At 41.0% G+C, this 17,314-nt stretch overlaps 1 protein-coding gene across 6 annotated transcripts in view; it reads right to left on the bottom strand.

Moving 5' to 3' along the window:
• Nucleotides 1-1,431: 1,431 nt before the first annotated feature.
• Nucleotides 1,432-17,314, bottom strand: part of SNX10 (sorting nexin 10) — a 36,593-nt gene continuing 20,710 nt past the window's right edge. For all 6 annotated transcript variants that reach the window (XM_038128115.1, XM_038128116.1, XM_038128119.1 and 3 more), the window contains 5 exons: nt 16,605-16,691; nt 13,888-13,988; nt 13,201-13,299; nt 5,199-5,414; nt 1,432-4,755 (listed from right to left, as the gene is read on the bottom strand). In XM_038128115.1, coding sequence (XP_037984043.1) covers nt 4,677-4,755; nt 5,199-5,414; nt 13,201-13,299; nt 13,888-13,988; nt 16,605-16,691 — 582 coding nt within the window. In that variant the 3' untranslated portion in view covers nt 1,432-4,676. The remainder of the gene's footprint in view (nt 4,756-5,198; nt 5,415-13,200; nt 13,300-13,887; nt 13,989-16,604; nt 16,692-17,314) is intronic.

Here is a 17,314-nt window from a genome sequence, read left to right as displayed (position 1 = left end):
CATTGTGCATTTTGAGGCGAGATTGTGTCTTACATAACTGGGTGACACAAGGCCTTTTGGCTCCTGCTGTTCCGCAGAAAGGCCTCCATTTAGGAGCAGCCTGCCTGCCACCGAGGCCGGCAAATATCATACCTGGGCCCTGCGCTGGGCCCTCATTGCCTTTGAATAAAAATATAAATGAATTAGTTAATAAATAGTAACATATGCTTTCAAAATACGGCGGAGCTGTGGGGGTCGCTGCGTGGGGGGCGGCGGGGGCTTTCCCGCGGGGCGGCAGGTGATGCCCCCGCTACGCCGGCCGCGCCCATCCCCGGCGCGGTGGGCGCCTCCCTGTTTCGCCCAGCTGCGGAGCTGCGCGGCTACGGGAGGAGCTCAGGGATGGGGGGAGCCGGTGGGGAGCAGAAAAACCCAGAAATGACCCAAAAAAAGCTCGACCGCCCCCGCGGAGAGCCGCGCACGCCGAGCGCGCTCCCGGCGCGGGGCCGCGCCCGCTCCGCCCCGGCCCCGCCCGGCGGCGCCTCCCGCTGGCGCACAGCGCCCCCTGGCGGCGGAGCGGCGCGGGCGCGGCCCCCCTTCCGCGGGGGCGGCAGGGACGGAGGGAGGGAAGGAAGGCAGGGAGGGAGGGAGGGAAGGAAGGCAGGGAGGGAGGGAAGGGAAGGAAGGCAGGCAGGGAGGGAGGCCGGGAGCGCTGCGGCAGCGCGGGCGGCCGCCCCCGCCCCGGCTCCCCCTCCGCCGTTGCCATGGGCTGCGGTTGCCACGAGTTACCGGATGAAGGCTGGGCGGCCCCGCTCCCTGAGCAGCGGGCGCGGGGCGGAGCGGGGCGGAGAGCGCGGCGGCGCCAGGTAAGGCTCTCGCCCCGCTCCGCGCCGCGGCCCGGGGGCAAGGCAGGGCAGGGCGCGAGGAAGGGCCGGGCCGGGGCGCAGCCGGGAGCGCGATCTGGGATGCTGCCGTCCTTTTCCCTTTCTCCCCCCGCTGGTTGTTTTGCTCTTTTTTCCCCCTCTTCCCTTTTTTCAAGTCCTCCCGCCCGCTCGCTGCTCGTAGCGGCGGCGCACCCCGCGGGCGCTGCCGGAGCGCTCCGCCGGGCGCACACGCATCCACGGCCGCGGAGCATCCCCGGGCGCCCCGCTAGCCAAAAGCCAGCCCGAAGGCCACAGTTCGATTTGTTTTACAAGGCCACTTGAATTAATTTCAAAGGAGGTTTTGTTCCAGAAGGCAAAGAAGCGACTTAACCCGTTATGGCGCATTTTTAACACTGAAGCAGAGAATAATTGTGTAATTATTTCCTAAACGTTTAGGCCTTTCGTGAAAAGAATCAGCCCGAGACTGGAAATTATTCTTTACATTTTTGCCACCTTGTAAAAGCTAGGGAAGAAAAGTAAAGCCGCCGGTTCTTAGCCCTGAGCCTAGTCCTGCAATTATAGGGAAACGACACAGGACCATACAAGGTTTATTTTTCTTCTTATCCATACCGTGTATAACAGAGCAAATCACAAACATTTTTCTTTTTAATAATTCATAGTAATTATATAAAATTTAAATATTTATCTGGATAACAAATTCAGTATATCACCTGTCAAAAAAAATACATGGACACCGAAGTTTGCACTGTTTTACAGTGTGGGTTTTAGAGTATAAATTTCCCTCCATGCTTACAGAAATACATTGCGACGTAAACAACTATTTTCACTCCTAATACACCATCTCTGTGGAGTTTCTTTGCTATTCTTTTTGTAAAAAAAAGTAAAGTGAAAACCCAAACACAACAGCGTGCGTGTGTATACACAGTGTGTATATATATTCACACATATATGTACTACACATATCTATACATATATTTATGTATATATACACATACTACAAAAATAACTGAAGAGGAAATTATACATGGGAAGTCATGAAGTGATTAGGATATTGATACTGAAATAAAGGAAAGCTCACTGTCAGGTTTAAACATGAGCTAGAAAGTAGTAACTTGTTTTATTTAATTACTTAAAAGCTTTTAAGAAATCATCATAAAAATGAGGATGTAAAGCTATAAGCAAAAGAGAAAAAAAGCTTTTGAATGCAGAATTATTGCAATTAGATATAATGTAATCTGATTACTACTTCTAATTTATAAATTAGGTATTATCCTGTTTTTTAAAAAAAAAGCTAGCCGGAAATGTCGGCATTGTTCAAAACTAAAAAATGAGAATCAAAGTACCAGTGATGACTGATCAAACTATGTGTCATAGTGCTGAAAAATTACCAAATCATTAAAGTAAAAAAAGACATTAAAATTATTTTTGTTTAACATTTACATTTGTAAAAGCTAAATTTAATGTTCCAATGAAACAAAATACTTAAAGCCTTTCTATGTGATTATATACAGCTGATACATAAAGGAGACATACTAGAGAGCATGGAGTACTTTCCCTCCCCCATCACAAAGAAAAATTCTAGTAATACTAGCAACACAAACAACATTCAAAAGATAAATATTTGAACAAATTTCTGTCAGAGCTGAGAAGAAAGTTACAGTGGTCTTAGATTTTTTTAACAGAATGACAAAATAAGAGCAAAACAATAGAGCTATTAAAAAACAAACATTTATTTCAGAAACATCTTCATTTGGAAAACACTCGCTGGTGTACTGATAAGCTCCTAGAATTAAAAAATAAAATTAGCCACAAAGGCTCTCCAAACCTTGTGTTTCTGTAATTTTTGTCAGGTACTGAGGATGTGTTAGTAAGCCAGAAATGTAAAGTGCTTCAAGAGTTTAGCTCTTAAGAAAAACTTACATTGCCTTGAATAAAAATGGTAATATTCTTCTCAGCATTATTCCAGTTTTTCTTTTTAAATCCTTCCCACCTTTTAAATAAATCTGCTAAACAACTTTTTTGTAATGTGCCATCTTAAAAAATAATAGGGAAAAAAGATCAAGTCATGAAAATCTCTGACTGGCAGTAACAGCTATTTTTAACCTGCTTTTAGTGATAACTTGTTGCTTTAGTTAAACATAATCACTTTTAATTAAAAATACCGTTGCTGCTAACGCACACAGAAGCTGAGATGGTGAATAGATACATTTGTGCAATTCAGTAAGACCGAGCAAAAAGAAACATGGATACTTATCTTACAAAGTGCTACCATCAACAAAATTCAGTGGCTTAAAGTAGTTACCTAAGAGACGTTATTCTCAGGCTACTATAACCTGTTTCTAAAATTACACAGATTCCCAGCTGGATTCTTTAAAAAAACATGCCCACACATGTTTATGCTACCCCTTACTAGCTGTCTATTTAATAACCTATTGTTTCTGTAATTCCCAGGTTTAAAATGCTCCTTCTTTGAAAGTAACCGCAGTTTTCTTTACAAAGAAAAGAAAAAAAAATAAAAGGGCATGTATTTACATCCATTTCTAGGGCTGTAACTACTGCACTGAAGTTAATGGGAGCTTTGCTAGGGTGATCAGACCCCCTAGCTCTTTTTAATAGCAGTTAAATGTCAAATATAAATACAACACCACAGTGAAACATACTCCTTTGACAGGATCTGGGACAAGACACTACGCAGCTGCTGTGAACAATAAAGAGCAAAACTGACGTTTAATCAAAATAAGTGTTGGTGGTTAAGAAGTTGTGTTGGAGCCTGCCTTTTGTTTGTGAAAGAAGTCAATATTCCAACGTGGTAACTACAGCCACAATGAAATCAGCAGCTCCTGTAACTCACGGAGAGTGGAGAGGGCCACATCCATGCAGGGTGTTACAGCTATGTGATTATCATCATCTCACAGAGGGAGATACTCCCCACTTCAGCTGCTGAACTAAAACACCTCTACCAGCACCCTCAAATATAGATGCCTAAAGTTAAACATGTTGGGTGAAATCCTGGCCCTAGCAAGGTCAATGCAAAATTCAGCCATTGGTTTTGATGAACCTCATCCAGGATTTTCACTGGAAATGAGTATTCATAATTCCCTGGGAGCTGAGAATCTCCAGCAAGCCTAGAAATGATGTAATTTTTATTTATATTTCTAAACTTCTAGGCAACCATGCTCAAGAATTTTTGCCTTCAGTACTTACGCATGATAAAACCAGTCTTTCCATAAACATTACTGAAGGACCAGAGGAAGATGTATTTATATCTCAAATTGTCAGCAGCATATAGTTTGTACCAATGTTGTTTTGCTGATGTTGCTGAGCTACTTTAAAAAGTGAGTACCTTGGTGGGGTGTGTAATTTCATCACCAATGTCAAATGACTTCTAAAGATGAAACTTCTCTGATGCAAATGACTAAAAGATGCTTTGAATATGTTTGATATGATATACCAACTTTTAAGATGGGGAATTAAGTTATCTTTATTTTTCGAATCTGAGACACGCACTCACTGAAGGAATTATTTTAACTGCCACCTATGTCAGAAGAGCATGACTTACCCAATACTGAGATTTTCATAGTCACAAAAACATAAATTGGTAGCGTGTAGACCTGCACCAAGATACATTAAAAAAATCACCAAAAAGATAGGATCAAGGTCTGTTTTGAGTATTTTGTAAGGACATATGGTTGCATTAACAATGGGTCTTTTAGGTACATGTTACCAGACAGCCCTGCTTGTGTGGTACACATAACCAGTAAACAAAGCAGAACCTGCTCTGTACTGTCCTTAAGGTAGCAATACAGGAATGATTTTTCATGATTCTTCAGAAGCTGGGCTTGCTTTACATCCACATGAAATGCTGTCATCACTAGGTCCGAGCCCGGAGGATGAACTGCAGAAAAGGGGAGAGGGGGGGAGGAAAAAAAAAAAAATAAAAGGAGGAAATTGGTTTTCACAACACACTCAAAGCCTGAGTAACAGAGGAGAACTTTAATTATCTCCAGTCACAAAGAGAGACAGGAAATTTGGACTTTTAATTAGCCATTTGGAGTGCAGTTGGATATTTTTTTAGCAAGATAATTTAAACGCGAATAATTCAAGTCTGACTAAATGAAATTCACATAATCAGAATGCAGATAATTGAATTTCTACTGCATTCATTAATTCAGTGTGGAGGTGTGTGTGAAGACTTCTATGATGAGCTGTCACAGCTCAATAAAATCTCAGTCAATTAATTTTTTCATTATCTTAGTATTACATCAACAAAAAAGTGAAGCATGTGCATGTGTATGTATGGATATATAACCCCAGAAAGTAAAGATATACAGAAATCACCTCTCTGAATCAGAGTCTGCATCGTTTTTTCCTTTTTTTTCCTCTTCATCTTCTATAGGAAAACGTCTGTTCAGAGAGGCGAAACTGAGAATTGCCTCAGCAACAGAGTATTTGGTCTGCCCAGACACACAGGCCTCCATGTCTTCTGGGCTTAGCTGAGTCTGTAGGAAGAGGTGAAGCCTACTATCCGAGAGCAATAATGCATCTTGTAGGATCCTGGAAAAGGAAAAAATGGCAAATGTTTATATATAACTTGCACACACACACATATATATATATTCTAAAGTGTTTTCCCAGAACAAATTCTAAGTGATGTCCTGCTTTTAAAGTTTTCAGATGAATCCTAAATCAGTAACAGAAGGCAATGAACATATTAAAATGATTAGGTGTGTGTTACTTTCTTATTACATTATTTGGAATTTTAGGTGAGTAAAAACATGAAGCTAATAGTTAGGCACATCTGCTATTAGAATAACTTCAAGGGCATTTCTTCCATTTAACCATCTGCTATTACCACATGGATCAATTAATGATTTTTAGGCGGTTGGAGGCATATACTCTTATAAAAATTTGGTCTCTTTTTTTTTAATAGCCAAGCTTTTATAAAAATTACAAGGCACCGATTTCCTTGGTGGAGTAAAGAAGTGTGTAAGAGACAGCGTGTAAGCAGAACAGACTTCATACACGTGCAACATTAGGACTTTGGAATACCTGTCAACAACTGAGCCAACACTAGCCAAAATTATTTACACTGTTATGCTGGTTTTAATTTGCTTGCAGATAGTTTTCAGGGACTCTTAGATTTTATTTAATTCCAGCTATTATTTTCAAAAATACGTTTTAAAATTTGGTTCATATATATTTTAAATTAAGCCTCCAAATAAATTTAGCACAGAGTATTTACTTAAAACACATGGAAGTAAACAAAATACAATACATTCCAGTAACACAGAAAGTTGTAGAGAGACTTTTCCAAGGTCTGAGAATTGAGGATCATTGTCTCTATTTTTAAAGAAAAGATACACAACTTTTCTTCAACATTTCTTTAAAGAAGGAATTCTTTACTATACAAATCCTGGAATGATTAACAAGAAACATCTTCAATTTGTGTGTATTGTTTTACTCGTGTAATGAAGACATCAGAGGCTATGACCACGCCAAAGAATGCTCCACAGAAAATTATTAAAATATCTTTAAACATCTCAAAGCCACTCAGACTCAATACCTACCTATTTATACCCATTTAAGCTACAGTTTTTACCAAAAAAAGTCATTGCTGTGCAACAGGAAACAAGAGATGACATTAATGTAAGAACTAGTAAGAGCAGAAAGAAATATTGCATTTTAAAGGTACTCTGACTAAAATGAAAAGTGTAACTGATTAGTTCCTTCTCTTGAATAAGATTAATGGTGTGTTTGGACTGTAACGTTTTAAACACAAATACGTTCTGAAAACTGTTCTCTAAAGCGGCCAAGATTACAATAACATTTAATAAACACACAAAAGGATTTCTGGCTTCATTCAAGCCCATAAAAATCTGTCAAATTAAAATAAGTAGTAAGATATCTACATGAAACCACGAGATACTTGTGTGCAAGCACATTTCACTTGCCTAGCTGAACATGCAGTCTCAACCAAACAACTCCAACTCTGACACCTTCCAATGAGGAAATGTCTCCAACAACCCTAATGATCTACCAGGTGTGAGTGAAATTGAGCCTCAGAAAGACCAGATTTTGCTGAAGTTCAAAATAAGCACTTTTCACACACAGAGAAAGCCTTTTTAATCCCTCTGAATTCTCACAATTTTAATAGCAAATAGACGTCTGTAAAATCAATGTGGGTAATGTATTAATAGACAGAAAAACTTCTTTGTAGTCTAAAATCCAGCAAAGGCTGCGTAAAAATGATTCAAAACAGAATTTACAGGTCCACACACCTTGACAGCAACAGCTTCATGATTACAGTTTGAAAAGCCATCATTCAGCAGCCACTAAAAGAGGATTTCAACCTTGACTCTTGATAAACGCACATTCCAAACAAAGACAAACATTGCAACAAAAAGTAGAGGTATCATTCCAAACAATAAATCCACTTTTATAGTTTATGCAATCAGAAGAGTAAATACTCCACTTCTCTTAAAAAAAAAAAAAAAAAGAATAAAAACAAAAGAAAAAAATGTTTCCTATAGAGTAACTACAGTTACTGTTTTTCCCAGGCAAAGTGTGGAGATGCACATTTTTGCAATTCTAACATTTGCGTGTCTAATGCCAAGTAACACAGCAAAAACCCAAGTCATTAAATTTGGTGAATGGCATTTAGTTTCACAGATTTTCCTCTTGCTGTACCTTCAAAAGTTTCCTGCCAACCAGTGAAAACACGAGTAACTAACTGTTCATGAGATTACACTACACTTACAGCTCTGTTGCTGTTTGAAATGTATTTTATTTTCTTTATAAAATAACGGGTAATCTTTAAAATTGATTTTAGATGGTTTGAGGCATTACACCAGAGAAGTAATGAGCACTAATGTCAATGATATTGGACACAAATTCATTTTAGCTTTATTTCATGTCCAGTACAATTCTGCTAAGCCTTGAACTGCTAAAGCACTGTTATTAACTCGGCAGTAACCTAACACATGGAACAGCAAACAAAAGTGATAAGAGTACAGACTGATCAGGACCTCAAGGCTACTGTCCTTTTTCTGCAGCTATAATTCAATTTCCAATTTTACTTTACATTGGACTCATTATTTCACAGTAATTTTCTTTTCTGCTTCATAGTGCCATCTGGAGGTGAAGGGAGTGAAGAGAAACCAAGGTGCAGAAATGGAAAGATGTTCATAAAGCTAATCACACCCACACTCATATATGTATATGTGTGAGTTCACTGTGTGTTCACATTGAGACCAAACACTCAAAGCATTCTGCAAGTCATTTAAAACCATCCTGAAAGCAGATACACAAATACCTTTTACCTGGTTGTACCCTTTAAGAATTTCTCTTTTCTCTTAATTAAAAAATAACTGCTGCTTTTCCCACCCCCTCTAAACCAAAAGGTTAGACTGCTTTTTAACTGCAAGCTTCAAGCAATCAAAATGTAAAATAAATTCTGCACTACCCCATAAGTGTTATGCTTTCCTGTTCAAAATACAGGGAATACCCACACATTTGTCACCAAATGGTACTAGTAGTATTTAGTGCTGGTATAGCAGTTGCTCGCTGGGGGCTCACTGTGCGAAGGGCTTGACATTTAAAAAGTAGACTTGGCTTCAAGGACTTAAAAAATTAAAATTACAAACCACCACCTAACAAATTAAAAAGGCAGGAGGAAGGGAGGAGCGTCACAACATTAATACCCGGGTGTCTTCACGGAGGCTGGACGCGTGCGCAGTCTCGACACAGCAGGCAGCGCTCCCAGCGCTGCTTCTACGCTTTCACTGCAGCCAGTGCAGGCAGGGCTGTGCTCACAGTGATGGAAATCAGCGCTACTGGAAAGTCACGGCTCACGGTAATCATTCCTATAAACTGACTGAGCATACTGAAGAGAACAACAGACCTTCTATGCACGCCTGCAAGAAGAACGAAAGGCTAAACCCTGCAAGTCTTGATCCCATCAGCAGTCATTACTTGTCAGAGATTTCACTCCTCTTGGCCAGATTGCTCACATGCATAATGACTACTTATGTGATTAAGGGGGCTGCAAAATAAGGCTCTACATTAGAATTAGAGATAATAAAGTAATTTTTTATTCACAGCCACGTGAATCTTTGTTTGTAAGCTTTCAGTAAATGCTTGTGATCTCTAGACCTTTAAAGAAGCAAGACTGAAAAACATCACAAGCAGAAGAAATAATGTCATTTTTGAGGAAATGCTGGATACTACATGAGGAATATTTCTCTTTTCCTGTGTTATGGCAAAAATATTTACAAAAGAAAAAAGCATGTGTTTTCTGTTATTTGGACAAGGTCCAAAATCTGGTTTTCTTCACCATGATTTTATTATGTATATTATACACTGTTCTGCTGGAGAAAAACAACATATGGCTGAACAGTACAACTTAATCCTAACTAAAGATTTCCTGTATCTACTGTAACCTAATACAATGACAGATGCATACTTGAATATGTGTGGAAGGTTAACACTCTGATTTTGTTTTCAACAAATTTACTCTGCCCATTTACAACAGCTCACGAGAGCAAGGGAAAAAGCCAAGGAGCTGAGAGACGGATGACAGCCTGTACTGTGGTGCCCTCTATTGAGCATCCAGCCCCTCAGCCCCAGCCCACTCCAAACAAAGCCCCAGTTTCCTCTTTACAAAAGCTGACTGTGTTTCCTCCTTCACTTTTTATAAGGGAGGAAATGTTACTGATATCAAGCAACTGTGAAGCAAGTGTTGGGTATGTGATAATGCGTGCGGTTAGGAGAAGATTAAGCCACATGTGCCTGCTACACGTTATTCCCTCACCAGATAGGAAATACCAGCAAGGCTCCACTGGAGAGAGGCAACTTGCCCAAGGTGGTTCCACCTGCCCCACAACAGCCAACGCTTCTGCCTGAGCCCCTGGCAGGGGCAAGCTGGCATCTATCTCTTTAGGAGCCAGTCTCCCAGTTTCCACATCCCTGAGACAGCACCCAGTGGAGACACCTCCAGAAGAGACCTCTGACCCTGCACCAGCTGCAGCTTGTGGGACTGCAGTGGAAAAGGCAAGCAAGTGCCTCACACCAGACACCTTCAGAAAATGGCTCTGCCTTAGGCAGATGAATTTTGGGGGGCTTCCTCACTCTGGCACCCAGCAAGCCCAATGCATGGCCTTCTGCAGCAGCAACACTGTGGATGCCCTCTATTCCCTGTGGATCCATGCATTTTGTTTCTCAAAACTCTCAGTGTCTCCCACCCCCTCATAAACTGCATGTCTGAAAAGTAATTGAAGCACACAAGTTTTTGCGATCCAACTATATTCAATTAAAAAAAAGTCATCAACTGAACTCAACTTCATTCAAAAGGGCTTTTTTAATTAGTTTTCTCAGGAGCAAACCCACTTGATCTTCTCTGAGGGTAATCTAAATCCCAAAGTTAGACCTGCACAGCTACAAATGGATGAAAGCAAAGAGGATCTCGCAGAAGCTAAAATTATAAGATAGTGTTTTAATTTTGACCTCTAGTTTAAGAATAAACTTTTCTGTGAATTCACAGGCATCCTCAAAGGATGAGGATACTTAGCAGGAAAAACACATAATTTTCCTTATTCTTACAAAGTAATTCATAATTGAAAAGGGGCTAGCTGACTTCCGTTAATGCAAATGGCCTCTTGAAATATTAAATTATGCCCAGACAAGAAGTGAGCTTTACAGCTCTTCATCACTCAGAGATAATAACCTGTAAGACAAGTAGGTCTTACCATGCATTTGTGCAGTAAAACCAAATCAAAATGGGACACCTGTTCCCGGATTTCACTAAAGTCTAGCGCTTAACTTCCCAGCTGTTGGCCTAATTCTTACACTACTGTGCTCAGCACGGAGAGGCTTCACAAAGGCTCTAAGTACACACTGTGCCCTGTGCTAACTCGCCCTGGAGTGGAAAGTGGGGAAGGATAACAAGCTCGGTAGCTATCCACATATAGGCAATATGGAAGAGTTCCCAGGGCCAGAAGCTGAGCACTGGGGAGTCTCCAGCTGCTCAAAATCCTGGCTCCTCAGGCACGTGGCTCCTGCGCAGGCAGGCACTACAGCAATCTGGTCATACAGGCACAGGGCACAAACCAAGACTTTGAAAGATCTAAACCCCCTCTTCAGAGATGTCTTGGATCCTGGTAACCCCTGGGATTCCTGCATCACAGGTAGGCATTTAAAAATGTTACCTGTGAACCTCTCCCCAGACAGGTCCACATAGGCTTGAATCAAGTCTCTTGCCACTGCCACAAAGAAACACCAGTAGGATTGTGAGCTTGTCATTGCTGGGGTGAATGGAGCTCTCAGATTAGCAGTTTTGGGTTAGGGTCCCCCCTTTCTAATGTATCAGAATGTGCAGCATCCAGACCCAGAGCTTCAGTAAATTCCAGTGTGTATATTACATGCAATGTCTATGTAACATATGTATATTGTACATATATGCATATGGTACACATAGATCATACATCTATACAGAATATATGTGTAGATGTTACATAAATACATATATTATACCTATACATTACACATAGGTGTATATATATTTTATACTAACTCTCGTTAGGGAGTTCCATCAAATTCAATTTCAGAAAAAGAATCATTGCCTTTGGTTCAGCGTCATAAATGGGAGGGGGAAAAGCATCATGGCAGCTGAGCCAATGGGAAGATGCCTTCTGTGAGCAGCAGCAGCAGCAGCACAGCAGAGCCAGCCAGCAGAGGGCAATGGTACAGCACACACGGTGCCAGGCCAGTGCATCTCAACACAACCTCTGAAAATTCCTTCCAAATGCTCCCCAGGGCTGAGAGAAAGCTGACACTTTTCTTGCACTCAAGTTCAAATATTTAAATCGTTACCGTACAATTGAGTTGCCTCTTTTCCCACTCCTGGACTAACAGCAGCGTGATGAAATGCTCCACATGCTGTCATTTTCTGCTGTCATTACTCATTTAAGCTACAGTCATCCACAAAATTGGAGCATGAGGATGTCTTTTAAGATAATCTACCTTTCTGTTCTGCCTTTTGAAATGCAGACAGCAGTTGTAAACATTTCTGATGCTGATATACCTTGTTACCAGACTGGTCTCTTTGCCATTTTAAAATGAGAGTGTTTTTTGAAATGCACTGCTCCACGGTGCAGCACAGCTAAGACAGAACTGCTCAGACACCGGAACCTGAGCTACCACACTTTTCATATTACCACTGACATGTTTCTAGGAGCACAGCCCTTCCATTTCACTGCTTTTCTTTCCTGAGGTGTAAAAATATCCTCTAATCCTTTTCTGCCTTCTCTTCCCTGTCTCACATGCCTTCAGCCAGTATTTATTGGCTGACCTTTTGGCCACAGATCCTATAGAACTGCATGCAGAATATTATTCCTGCAGCAGTTAGCTGTCCCTGCCTTCAGCTGCTAAGCCTAACAAATATACCTCGGGACCAATGATTTGTTTTCTGTTAGGGAGGCTTATAATACAGTGACTGGAAAGAAGATGAATAGTCTCTACTTGCAGTGTTTCACCATGTCCTTACTCCGAGCAGCAGCTAAAGACAGCCAGCAGAGGCACACACAGCTCCTGCTCCAGCAGCTGTGAGCAGCCTGCTCTCACACCAGCAGTGCCAGGGCACGACAAGAACGGCAGAGAAAAAGCAGAAATTTACACCAACAGGGGCTCAGCCACTGCAGAAGGTGAAGTGGTCATAGCAGTGGGACTGAGGGATGCAGTACTGAAACTCATACACTACTCCCTTTTAATGCAGGTCAGGGCCTAGCTAAACCTGATGAATGATTTTACAGAATGCAGCTGCTCTGCAAATGGTCACAGCTGCTAGAGCTTGCTTATGCTAGTGGGACTGGTAAACAAAGCAATTTGCATTATAGGAAAGCTCTGTGTTAGGAGATCTCACTAGAGAATTCTCCCAAGCTCACAGGGGTTTAGCCCACAAAGACACTGATTTTACATGAACATAAAGGGGGGGCTTTCTTTGTACAAGAATATCCAGCTCCTTTTTGAAAGCTAGAAATAGACATCACAGTGAAAGATGTCCCAAACTTAGTATGCAATTGCAAAGTGATTTAAATTTAAGCCTATTATCTATAATCAGTGCAATGCAGCACAATGGAAAAGCGCCAGCTGAAGTCTCCTTATAACCAACCAATAGAGCTGAAGTCACGTGTATGAATTATGACAGTGCAAATAAAAAAATGTAACTAAACGTGTAGCATGTACAGATGACCACATGGTGGCTCTCAAGTACCAGAGATGAGCTATTTTAAACCAGAAATTGATGACCTCATAAAAATTCCAACACCTCTGGATAGGCTGTACTCACTTTTCCAGGAATTCTTGCAGACCTTGACGGCGATGGTCCACGTGATTAGGATTGTTCATATTGAAAAAGGGAGTTTTGGATGGCAGTTCAGGTAGCTGTCTTTATAAACAGGAAAAAAACCACACAGTTAAAACCAAATGTGAAACAGCAGAGAAAAATGCAGAAAGCAAATGCCAACCCCAAGCACGTGAAAATCATGTATTGTGTTCCAGAAGCTCTTGAAATCAATTTGGGAACACAAGGTTGAGAAACTGAAGGGCTTCTCACACACCTCAAAGGGGAAAAATAAATTAATCTGATTTTTCTGGTCCAGTTGTTAAGCCTGCATCTATGTCTGGTTGGGTCTCTTATGGTGCTTGAAAGACCTAAGCACATCGAAAAAGAACACAGAGGAGGTGCAAACACCTACACTAGATTGTTATTTCTGCTACTTGTGCATAGCAAAAGAAAATACAGATCAAGTCTCTTACAAATTAGAGGGGGATTCACCAAAAAAAGGCTGTAAGTACAAACCACATTCTTCTGGGTTTAAAGTACATAAAATGCATTCTACAGAATAAACTTGTGCTAGTAAGAAACACAGGAAACTTTTCAGATCTGATTTCTGTAGTTCTCTGAATTAGGATGAAACAATCCTTCCCTCCATGACTGACAGATTATTAAATACCCACATATAAATTTGCTCACATAAGCACTGCATTGCTCTGAAGCCTCTGCCGGAGCCAAACAAATTCTCGATAGCGTCGTCTAACACAGGATGTTTTCCTTGTAAAGCATATACTGTTTGTCTGTTGGGAAATAAAAAACATTTACTTTGCAAATCAGCTTAAGCTGAAGTGCAGGCATGGTATTAACAACACATCCAAAATGTTACACTAATGCCCAAGACACCAATGGAAAGCTTGACATTAATTCAGTTTATGTTAAGGGCTGTGCTTTACCTCAGGCAGGACTGGTGACAGTTTCTACTGCTTCTCAGGGAAATATTTTTCATTGCTCTCTTTTTAAAAGCAAGAGATTTGGATTACAGTACAACTTACAGTAACAGGAAAAACAGACCTCAGAAAAAGGTTTTAGTAAATAATGCCAATCTTTGCAGGAGGAAAAGATTCTAGCAATTCTAGTTACAATCCTGCAAACAGGTACACAGTTTTCCCAGTGTGCAGTCCCAACTTGAATCAAACCAAAGAAACCAATGCGACTGCTCTCTGCAAGTAGCAGCATTTGGAAATTTTCCCACAGAACACTATTATTTCACTAGGAAAATGCCAATTCATCACAAGAGAAACAATTTGCGGAAATTAAATACTTTTGCCAAATTTTCCCATGGAGCATACATTTAGATGAAATCCCATATACCAGACAGGACTCCATTAGTAAACTGCCTGCAGTCCAGCCCACCCTCCCTGCCTGCCAGGAGCCATAACTCCAGCGAGCTGCAAGATGCAGTCTGTAGAGAGCACAAAGATGTCAGCCTCCTGGAACAGAGGAGCAAACCAAAGAATACTGCACAGTTTAAGAAGATAAATGCTCTAAGAGCTGGGTAGAAGGGAAACTCAGCTGGCCTAAAAGCCAGGCAGACACAAGACTTGGGAGTCCACTGAGAGGTCTGGATGGTAGGACTGACCTAGGGACTCGGTCCCCAAAAGCCCTGACATTGTGGTGGCAGGAAGCTGAGTTGATGCTTAATAGCTTCAGACATGCCGAGTGATGGATCATATATCACTGTATGCTGGCTTTGGCTGGGGGAGAGTTAATTTCCTTCACAGTAGCTCGTGCAGTGTTTTGGATCTGTGCTGAAAACGGTGCTGGTAACACAGGGATGTTTTAGTTACTGCTGAGCACTGCTTGCACAGAGGCAGGCCTTTTCTGCTCCTCACCCCACCCCACCAGCGAGCAGGCTGGTGGTGCACGGGAAACTGGGAGGGGACACAGCTGGGAGAGCTGATCCCAACTGACCAAAGGGATATTCCATACCACACGGCATCATGCTCAGCAACAAACTAGGGTGGAGGCTGGCTGGGGACAGCCACTGAGAGACTGGCTGGGCACTGGTTATTTGGTGCTGAGCATATGTTTTTGTTCGTATCACTTGTCTTTCTACAGTTTAATCTATTTTTCTTTTTAAAAAAAATTATTATTAGTATTGTTATTATTACTACCTATTATTATTATTAATATTATTATTAATGTTATTACTACATCTCAATTATTAAACTGGGTTCTTATCTAAACCCACAAGTTTTCTCTATTTCACCCCCCCAATTCTCCTCCCTCCATCCTGCTGGTGGGGCAGAGGTGATGTGAGCGAGCAGCTGTGTGTGGTGCTTAGCTGCTGGCTGGAGTTGAATGAAGACACATTGGGTCTAAACAACATCTCCCCAACTCAGCAAAAAAGAAAGCCTTAATACACTTTTATTCAGAGGCACTCATGGCTATGAAACAGTAATACAGCACCCACCCTGCCAAATCTACAGAATTTTTATTTACCAGAAATGAAAAATATAATTGCTTTGGAAGCGGTACTTGAAGCACATTGCAAATTTAAAAGTTTCACAACTCTGGTTGCCATACAGGAGGGAAGTACTTATCATACAGACATTTAATAAGTCATCATTTGACTGCTTGCTCTCATACACTAACTGCTTAACTCTTCTACACAATAAGGAAATGCTTTTGGTCTTGTGCCAAGCATTAACCATGTAACTTGGTGCTCTCAAATACCTTCGTTTTACACTGCAATTAAAATTCTTGGATCTAGATTTGGCAAATTAGGATAACGCCTTCCATATGTCATCCACCAAAGAACAATCCAGAAAACAAAATTATGTATAGGACAGATTTAAGGCACAAAAGCACCATAATGCCAAGTGCATTCCCATTAACATATGGTGGACTACAATCACAAACCCAAATGCAACTACTTTACACATCCAAGCACCACTAAATTAGCATAATATGAAAATCAAGGTACACTGGAAACAACCACATTGCAGCAACCAATAACTTGGCAAAAAGAATGGGGGAGAATTTAACGTACAAATAACCAGGTAATTACCTGAAAAAGAAGTTATTTTCCCATGAATACCTGAACATCAACATTCTTTTACCGTGGTAAGATATCACTGACTGTAACAGTCTTCTAGTTGATAAGTAAAGCTAAGGATTGCACTGTGCAATGCACATGTGAACACATTAGGTTCCACCCCAGCTCTGCTAAACCTACGACACGGCCACTGGCAAACCCACTTTACCTGTTCCACTGCATCCCAGCTGTTAAAAGGAGAATAATAGCCTCCAGCATCCCAGAAGCAGAAATTCCATTTATATCCCAAAGACAACCCTGGCTTGGACAGAACAGCAATAAGAGCCCGAAGAATCTGTTCTCATATTTTTATACTTACGTGAATAAATATCTCATAGTCTATGTAAGAATGCCATGAGTCTTCTTTCTGTATCCTGGGGTCTCGCACCAAGACAGTTACAAATTCCTGTAAGTGCATAATAAAAATCAAGCAATTAATTTCAGAAGACAAAGGCAGCCTTAAAGACTGTCTTGATTGTTCTGCTGTTCCACAAACTACTGAGTCAGATTAAAAGCTGAACTGCTGTTTTATTGAATTTTGCAACCCTATAAATGGAGAAGCATAAAGCAATGAATCATCTGAGCTACACCACATGTCTGGGAAAGTCCCTGCCAAACTGCTAGCTGAAAAGGAATATTTCAGATTAAGTAACACTGTGAAAAGTCATACATGTTTCATGCATAGGAGACGAGACCTTGGCAGTGACAAACTGAAAATCTAATATTCAAAGTTACCCATATAAAGGAGGAGGCAGGTATTTCAGGCTTTTCCCACATTTGTAATCAACAGTGACAAAGAGCACAGCTGAAGATGCGGCACTGGGGCATTTCTGTTCCATCAACCTGCCCAAGGAATCAACACAGCTACACCATCCCATTTTGAAGGGACAATAATATAGAGTATTTGTTGCAGAAGCTGTCATATCTAGCTTAGTTCCTTGTCATTTCTACATTTATATAATAATTTAGAGGGATCCCAAAAGAGAGAAAGAGAGAGGGCCTGTGGATGTTATTACTGTAATGCAACAC

Source organism: Motacilla alba, chromosome 2, assembly GCF_015832195.1.
Source record: "Motacilla alba alba isolate MOTALB_02 chromosome 2, Motacilla_alba_V1.0_pri, whole genome shotgun sequence".
Lineage (NCBI taxonomy): Eukaryota > Metazoa > Chordata > Aves > Passeriformes > Motacillidae > Motacilla > Motacilla alba.
The sequence above is the reverse complement of the archived record's forward strand: the minus strand, read 5'-3'. Positions and strand labels throughout refer to the sequence as shown.